General features: G+C 44.5%; 1 protein-coding gene across 1 annotated transcript in view; it reads right to left on the bottom strand.

Moving 5' to 3' along the window:
* Positions 1-6,354: 6,354 nt before the first annotated feature.
* The window catches only part of LOC115168727 (nociceptin receptor), an 86,679-nt gene continuing 83,634 nt past the window's right edge, over positions 6,355-9,399 (bottom strand). The window contains exon 4 of the mRNA XM_029724247.1: positions 6,355-8,760. Within this exon, the coding sequence (XP_029580107.1) occupies positions 8,234-8,760 (527 nt within the window). The 3' untranslated portion in view covers positions 6,355-8,233. The remainder of the gene's footprint in view (positions 8,761-9,399) is intronic.

Here is a 9,399-nt window from a genome sequence, read left to right as displayed (position 1 = left end):
CTATTTACAGGGGGGCAAGTTTCATTGGGGACGGGGGGGACATGTCCCCACCACATTCTGAAATTGCGTATTTGTCCCCCCCCTAGTTTTATCATTGGAATGTGATACAAAACGAGGCAACGGGGTGCTTTAGCACCATGCGGGCGCCTCCGAGCATTCGGGTTGGCTGTTTGGAGTGTTTATCCGACTGGATAATAATAATTAAAAAAACAATAATTATGTCCCCTCCCTTACTTTTAAAACTAAAGTTGTGCCCCTGCTTTTAAGTGACAGTCACAACTCAATAATCAGCTAGGCCTACTACCATGCACGATGTCCTATTTGCTAGCTTCCCAAATAGGCAAAGGCCTATGCACTTGTAATGTTAAACAATCCATAGCTCTTTTTAAAATGAAGCTAATGATCCTCTGTCGCTAAGTCAAGTTCTCTGGTAAAGTATTTTGGTTTGTTTCATTTAGACGGGAGTAATTATATAATTTTTGGCAAAACATAAATTTATTTTAGGTAAAAGTAGCATCCGAACAGCGCACTGTGCACCCGCCAACTTTCCTTTCTAATTTGCAAGTGACTGAAACCAGAGATCTGTATATAACGACAACATGCTCATGTCTCCGTCCTAACAATGCTAGTCGTTGTCCCAAAGGTGTGAATGCAGGCGACAAGCTTAGGTCTGCACATTATGCCAATAGAAACGCATTGGGCTTTTCAGGACAGATGTTGGAGAGAGTGAGCCATCTCGCTTTGCCTCTTCCTCTTCTGAAACTAGCGAGCATAACAGCGCCCCCATGTATCTGATGCTGTCTGGCCAGACAAAGTATGACACGCCATTTTCCTCTTGTCCAGACAGCATTAGATATGGTCTATGCATACAGAGACAGAGGGAAGCTGTTTTGCTCGCTAGAATACTTTATCTGAGATATATGCATCCTTCTGTCGGCGCGTCTCAGTCAAATAAATGATCAATATTTAAAATATTTTATTTGGACAGGCAATGCGGTAGGACGAGCCAGGTCCCCTAAGGCCCTGAGGTGGCCTGTCATTCTGCTGTGATCAGCCCTTTACGTCGGTTTGTGGCCTTGTTATTTCTCAAGAAGAAACGTTATTAAAAAAAAATACATTTTTTTGCTCACGTCCTCGGGTGTTATCCGTAATTTGACAGCATGTTTCTACTGATAGAAAAGTGATAATTTCAGAGATCAAACGATCAAACGATCAATCTACACATCACAAAAACTCAATTTCAAAACAGAATGTTGATTTAAGATATTTTGGATTTTTAAAAGCTGAAAAAGGAAAGGACTTTCCTTTGATATGATGTGAAAGAACCGGAAGAAGAAAAAAAAAACAGATTAAAACTCAGACTTGATTTGTCAAGTTTTTTAAGCTTCAGTTTGGGGGCCGACTCCAACCCTAGTTAAGCACTCTTAAAATGGTACGTGATTCCCTTTTTTTTCCTCAAGCACTTTTCTCTCTCTATGTATATTTTGACTGAACATAAGTATGAGAATAACATGCTATTATTATATCACCCACTATTCATTTTGGGTTGAGATTGAATAAATGAAGGTGTGTCTACAGATATGCCATTTTTTCTGACCTTGACTTAATTCCCTCACAATTCCACCACCTTTACGAACAAGGTAAGCATGAATAAGGTCGAGCGAACCTGCTGGTTTCAAGTGGAAAACACATCTACGTACTTAATCTTTTTTTGAATAGCACTAACAGCTTTCTACATGCATTGTAATTTATAAATTGACAAGAACTATTGATAAGAGCTAGGTAAATGAGTAATCCGTTTGGAGAAGGGGATTGTGAACACACAAAGGAATTACTTCAGACGATTTTTTCTTACGATGCCTGGAGACAAATGAGAAACTAGCCATATAGAAGCCAACTGAAAATGATATCAACTTGACATGCATTGCGGCCCCCTTTAACACAGTAAATTCGGCTATAAATAGCTGTACCATTATTCAACATTTTCGATTTGTGCCATCGTAATTTGCATTGATGAAATTTTGGAGACCCAAGCTATAGGCTTATTATGTAGGGCTGAACCTGCCGAGTTCATGCATGCTCTTTAGAATGTTTTAATTATGTTCCTGGGATTTTATCCGTTTTATTTTACAGTTTGTATCATGTTAAATATTAGCCACTATTTGGAGCCGCAGTCAGTAATACCCACATAAGTGTCACTTTAGTGTTTGTTTTCTTCAATTTGCAGCTCACATTTAGCATCATTCTATTCTGTTTACCTTTCTTTCCCCTGTCCCATACTGTACGTGTAGTTGTTCTTGAGGGTTGATAGCATAAGGCTAACGTTGTGCAATATTTTGTGACGTGTAGCCTATTTTACACTTTAGCGTTGTCGCGGCAGGACTAGAAATTCAACACAAATGTTACACTTGTTTATCTTGTGTAATCCTGATCTACACTCCCCTCCATTTTTATTTGGATAGTGAAGGAAACACTTTTAATTTGTCTCTATACTCCAGAATTTGGGATTTTGAGATCAAATGTTTCATGAGGCAACAGTACCTAATATCACCTTTTATTGGGGGGTATTTTCATACATATCTGTTCTACCATTTACAAATGAAAGCACTTTATGCATCTAGTACCCCCCATTTGAAGGTGTCATTTGGACACATGCACGTACAGTGTATTAAAGTAGTCAAAAGTGTAGTATTTTGGTCCTATAATCCTATCATTCAATGACTACATCAAGCTTGTAACTTTACAAACTGCATTTGGAGTTTGTTTTGGTTGTGTTTCAGATTAGGAATTAGGCCCAACAGAAATTAATGGTAAATAATAGATGGGGTCATTTATTATTGTTAATAAGAATATAATATGTTTCTCAACACTTCTACATGAGTACCCCACAAGACATGCCACCAGGGGTCTCTTCACAGTCTCCAAGTCCAGAACAGACTATGGGAGAAGCACAGTACTACATAGAGCCATGACTACATGGAACTCTATTCCACATCAGGTAACTGATGCAAGCAAAAAAAACTGATCAAACTATATACAAACCACTGTGGACTGTGAAGACACACAAAGGTAAACACACACAAACAAATATGCACTTGCTAGCACACGTACTCCACACACACACGTACACTGTAGTAATGTTATGTGTTGATGTTGTACATGTTGTGGATATGTAGTGTTGTAGTAATGTTATATGTTGTACATGTTGTGGATATGTAGTGTTTCCCTCCCTGTAGCTCAGTTGGTAGAGCATGGTGTTTGCAACGCATGGTGTTTGCAATGCCAGGGTTGTGGGTTTGTATTCCCATGGGGGGCCAGTACAGGAAAAAAAATGTATGAAATGAAATGTATGCATTCACTACTGTAAGTCGCTCTGGATAAGAGCGTCGGCTAAAATGTAAATGTGTATATGTAGTTGTGTTGTATGATGTACTGTTTTGTTTTATATGTAATTTGTGTGTTTGGACACCAGGAAGAGAAGTTGCTTACTTGATTGCAGCTAATGGGGATCCCTAACAAAATACAATAAAATACATTAATGTGGATGCAACGGGATGAAATGGATGCAACGGATGAAATGGGAATAATTAAAGTTGTACCTTGTTTCCATTTTATCTTAAGTGTTTGCGGCTCATCCAGACCAGGGTTGCACAATTCTGGTAACTTCACCAAAAAACTCCTGATTAGAGGATTTCTGCTTATCACTTTTGCTTCCCGAAAATCTTCCAACCAGGATTTCTGGACAACCAAGTTACCGGACTTTTGCAACCCTAAACCTGTCACGTCCTGACCAGTAAAAGGGGGTGTTTGTTATTGTAGGTTGGTAAGGGCGTGGCAGAGGGTGTTTGTTTTGTGTGTTTCGGGGTTTTTGGTGTATGTTCTATATTTTCTATTTCTATGTGTTTATCTGGGTACATTATTTCTATGTTGGAACAACCTCCAATTAGAGCCAGCTGGTTGTTGTTTCCTCTAATTGGAGGCCATATTTAAGTGGGTTAATTTTCTCTTGTGTTTGTGTGTGGTTGTTTCCCTGTATAGTCTGAGCACCTTATGGGACTGGTTTTCGTCGTTTGTTTTGTGTAAGTGTATTTTGGTTATTCCTTCTAATAAAAGAAGATGTTCACTATACCTGCTGCAGTTTGGTCCGCTCCCTACAACGACGCTTATGACAGAACCACCCACCAACGAAAGACCAAGCAGCGGAGGAAGGAGCAGCAGGAAAAGTATAGGGAGTCATGGACCTGGGAGGAGATCCTGGATGGGGCAGGACCATGGCACCAGGTTGGGGAGTACCGGCGCCCGAAGGAGGAGCTGGAGGCAGCAAAGGCTGAGCGTCGGAGGTACAAGCCACTATATCCTCCATTTCAGGAGGTGAGGAGGCAGCCCCCCAAAAAATTGGAAGAGGGGCACACGGGAAGTTGGAGTAAGTCAGGCAATAGGCCTGAACCAACTCCTCGTGCTTATTATGGGGAGTGTTTGGAGGTGAGAGCACCGTGCTATGCGGAAGTGTGCACGGTCTCGCCCATCTGCACGCACAGTCTGGTACGAGCGATACCAGCCCCCCGCAAGTGCCGTGCTAGAGTGGGCATCCAGCCAGGGAGAAGTATGCCTGCTCAATACATCTGGCCACCAGTGCGTCTCCTAGGCCCAGGCTACCCTGAGCCTGCTCTACGCACGGCAGCCATCATGCCTCGGCACAGCCCAGTTCGTCCTGTGCCAGCACTCCGCCCATGCCGGGCTACAGTAACAATCCAGCCAGGACGGGTTGTGCAGGCTGTGCGCTCCAGACCTCCAGTGCGTAGTCAAGGCCCAGTGTATCCAGTTCTTGCTCCTCGCACTAGCTCTGTGGTGCGCGTCCTTAGTCTGGCGCCTCCAAAGCCAGCCCCACGCACCAGGCCTTTAGGGCGCCTGCCCAGTCCAGTATGTCCTGTTCCTGCTCCTCGCACTAGCCCTGTGGTGCGCGTCCCTAGTCTGGCGCCTCCAAAGCCAGCCCCACGCACCAGGCCTTTAGTGCGCCTGCCCAGTCCAGAGCTTCCGGCGACAGTTCCCCGTCCAGAGCTTCCTGCGACAGTTCCCCGTCCAGAGCTTCCGGCAACAGTGCCCCGTGCAGAGCTTCCGGCGACAGTGCCCCGTCTAGAGCTTCTGACGACAGTTCCCCGTCCAGTGCTACCGGCGACGTCCTACAGTCCAGAGCCGACAGAGACGGTTCACAGTCCGGAGCCTGCAGAGACGGCTCACAGTCCGGAGCCTGCAGAGACGGCCCACAGTCCGGAGCCTGCAGAGACGGCCCACAGTCCGGAGCCTGCAGAGACGGCCCACAGTCCGGAGCCTGCAGAGACGGCCCACAGCCCGAGGTCTCCAGAGACGCGCCTCAGCCCGAGGTCTCCAGAGATGCGCCTCAGCCGGAGGTCTCCAGCGACGCTCCTCAGCCCGAGGTCTCCAGCGACGCACCTTAGCACAGAGCCTTTAGCAGTGGTCTACAGCCATAAGCCTTCAAGGGGGTGGGTAGGTTAGGATGGGGACTAAAGCCGGAGCCTGAGCCACCTCTGTAGTTGGAGGAATGGGGAGGGGGGGGTGTAGCACGGGAGCCGTCAGTGACGGTAGCCACCCTCCCTTCCCTCCCTTTAGTTTGGGGTTATTTTTTGTGGGGTTTTGTGTTTCGTTGCATCCGGGGTCTGCAGCTTTGGGGGGGGTACTGTCACGTCCTGACCAGTAAAAGGGGTTGTTTGTTATTGTAGGTTGGTCAGGGCGTGGCAGAGGGTGTTTGTTTGTGTGTTTTGGGGTTTTTGGTGTATGTTCTATATTTTCTATTTCTATGTGTTTATCTGGGTTTTCTATTTCTATGTTGGGGTTTTGGAACGACCTCCAATTAGAGGCAGCTGGTTGTCGTTGCCTCTAATTGGAGGCCATATTTAAGTGGGTTAATTTTCTCTTGTGTTTGTGGGTGGTTGTTTCCCTGTATAGTCTGAGCACCTTACGGGACTGTTTTTCGTCATTTGTTTTGTGTAAGTGTATTTTGGTTTTTCCTTCTAATAAAAAGAAAATGTTCACTATACCTGCTGCAGTTCGGTCCGCTCCCTACAACGACGCTTATGACAAATCCAGACAAGTCTGAAAGTCTGTTAGCGGGTTATTCAGCAATGCACACCATCACCTGACTAGCATTTTTTGGAGTTTGTAGCAATAATAATGGAAACGGATGGACCCAGCTAACTGTGCTCTCAGAAGCATGAGGTAAATTGAAATATAAAGGTAAAACTTTATTTGAGATGAACTATCGTTTTCAGTGGTTATTCTATGTGGGTTGCTAATACAGGTTCTATTAATACTGAAGAGAATAAAACAAAACCGAAGGAAGCTTCCCATCAACACCATTTTATTAATATTCAGATAAAAATATACAATTTTCAAATTCAAGCTTCAGCAAATGTTCTTTAGCATCAACAACAAGCTGGCTAGCATATCAACTGTCTTTAGCATCAACAACAAGTTGGCTAGCATAGAAACTGTCTTTAGCATCAACAACAAGTTGCCTAGCATATAAAATGTCTTTAGCATCAGCAAATTAACCATTCATTAATAATAATAAATAGCTACTTAAAATGCAGTTCATGAGTAAACATACTGTTACAATCTTCATTACAGCAACAACCATTTACGCAAACACTGTTTTTCTCTTTTAATATTAATTACAACAACATTTTTTTGCTAGATTTGGCTTTTTGAGAATTTTCTGTTGACATTCAAGTGGTCTGGAAATGTAAACTAATGGAAATACTCTGATAACTTTCCCAGAATTCCCTGTTATTCAAGAAAAAACTGGTTGAAAGATTCCAGGAATCAGGAGGGAATAAGCAGGACATCTGGAATCCCCAAACCAATACTTTTTGGCAAAGTTACCAGAATTTTGCAACCCTAGGAAAGATTCTACCTGCGCCTCTGTACACAAAGAGTTAACAGCACGCATACAGACTCAAGAGGCAAATATACACCAATAACATGATTCATATATAAAGACAGAAGTCTTAAAAGTCTCTTAGATAGATGACTGTAACAATACTTATATACTTTTACATACCTTTATATAGCATGTCTATATATACAGAGTAACACCACCATAAAAATAGAATGAATATAATTAATTATATTTCTATGCACACCACATTATATATAATTATATATTTTAATTTTGCTGCACTTTGTTTTTCCCTTTTTTAAGTAATCTTACTTTAAGACTGTGCTGCTCCAAAACACATTGTAATACAAAAGTATTAGTAATAGTATGGTATTAGTATTGTATTAGTAATACAAAATACTGTTGTTTCTTTTTTACAGGACGACAAGCAAAAAATATGTATAAGTGGAACCTCAGGCAGCATCATCATGATCTAAATTATTATTTCATTGGTAACAATGAATAAAGGCTTCAAACAAGCAAGTCTCTGTTGTGATGTGCTGCCCGTTCCTACACCTGCAAGGTGATAGAAAACAAACAGTAAAGCACCATCAATGACTAACACGCTTTATCCAGGATAAGTGGATAGCATTTATAACAGACTTTGCTTGGTATCTAAGGCCATGGAGTCAGATAGGTTGTTCCTCAGCAAACAAAATAAAACAGAAATACACAAAGAAACCTCCACTTACAGTAATTACTTACAGCATAGAAACAGACAAAAAAAGCATCCGTACAACACAAGGAAAAAATGACAACCACATCATTAATCAACCAACCAACAATGGGCCAGACTCAGAGTGGAGAGAAGCGTGCGCAAAAAAAAAACTGTTGACTTTTCCTGGAAATCGTCCTTGAAGCACACAGACCTAAAGTCACAGACATAAACTCTAAGCTTAATCGACCCAAAAATGATCAATCAACTAAAATATGACAAAATGACAACCATGTTTACCAAAGACACAGAGAAGTAGAGCCCCTTAGTCCCGAGTAGAAAGTCTGTTAGAATATATGACCCTGCTGTTCGGCCTCCAAGCCGCTCCGGCACAGATCCGGTTCCGGCACCAACCAGGCCATTCGCACATTGCCCCTGCCCCGGGCTACTTCCGGCTCCCAGGCTCTGCCCCTACCCTGGCCCGTCCCCATTCGGCCCCAGCCCAGGGGGCCGACGTGCTGCTAGATGGTAGTGATCTGCGTGAGCTCTGTGTTGGAGCTCCCTGTCCCTTGGTGGTGGTTGTTCTGGGGCTCCTGGCAGACCAGGGGCAGCTCCACGCCTAGTCATGCGGGATTTGTATTCCCATCCGCCGTTTTGCAGTTGTAGGCAACTTCACGGGCGATGCTCCTCATCCGACCAGACTGCTGCCGGCTATCCAGGCGGAACGGACCCGGGTGGCAGAACTCCCTGAAGCACCTCTTGAAGTTCTCGTCCAGGAAGGCGTAGAGGACTGGGTTAAGACTGCTGTTGACGTAGCCCAGCGCGATACAGAAGTGCATCAGGGCCATGGTGAGGAGGCTACCCAGGTTGAAACCCAGCAACTGGGCCAGAGCCATGATCTGGACGGGGGTCCAACAGACCACGAAGGCTGCCACTACGACCAGGACCATGCGGGTGATGCGGCGCAGGTTGCGGTCCTTCTCCTTGGAGCCGGACAGGATGCGGACGCTGCGAAGGCGATTGACCATCAGGCTGTAGCAGACACTGATGATGGTAACCGGGATGAGGAAGGAAAAGAGGAAGACGCAGGTGCCGAACACCGGGTCCCAGTAGCTACGGGGGTCTGGAAGGACTATGTTACACTCTATACCTAGGAGAGAGACAGGAGACAGGGTTAGGGTTAGAAACAGGACATAGGGGTTAAGGTTAAGGTTGGACATAGAGTCCCAGTAGCTACGAGGGTCCGGGAGGACTACACTACACTCTAAACCTGGGAGGGAGACATGACAGAGGGTTAATGTAAGGGTTAGGACTAGGGTTAGGACTAGGGTTAGGGCATGAGGGTTAGGATTAGGGTTAGGACATAGGGTTAGGACTAGGGTTAGGACATGAGGGTTAGGACTAGGGTTAGGACATGAGGTTTAGGACACGAGGGTTAGGACTAGGGTTAGGACATGAGGGTTAGGACATGAGGGCTAGGACATGAGGGTTAGGACTAGAGTTGGACATGAGGGTTAGGACTAGGGTTAGGACATGAGGGTTAGGACTAGGGTTAGGACATGAGGGCTAGGACTAGGGTTAGGACATGAGGCTTAGGACTAGGGTTAGGACTAGGGTTAGGACATGAGGGCTAGGACATGAGGGTTAGGACATGAGGGTTAGGACTAGGTTAGGACTAGGGTTAGGACATGAGGATTAGGCCTAGGGTTAGGACATGAGGGTTAGGACATGAGGGTTAGGACTAGGGTTAGGACATGAGGGTTAGGACTAGGGTTAGGACATGAGGATT

The sequence above is a fragment of the Salmo trutta genome, chromosome 30, assembly GCF_901001165.1.
Source record: "Salmo trutta chromosome 30, fSalTru1.1, whole genome shotgun sequence".
NCBI classification, from domain to species: domain Eukaryota; kingdom Metazoa; phylum Chordata; class Actinopteri; order Salmoniformes; family Salmonidae; genus Salmo; species Salmo trutta.
The sequence above is the reverse complement of the archived record's forward strand: the minus strand, read 5'-3'. Positions and strand labels throughout refer to the sequence as shown.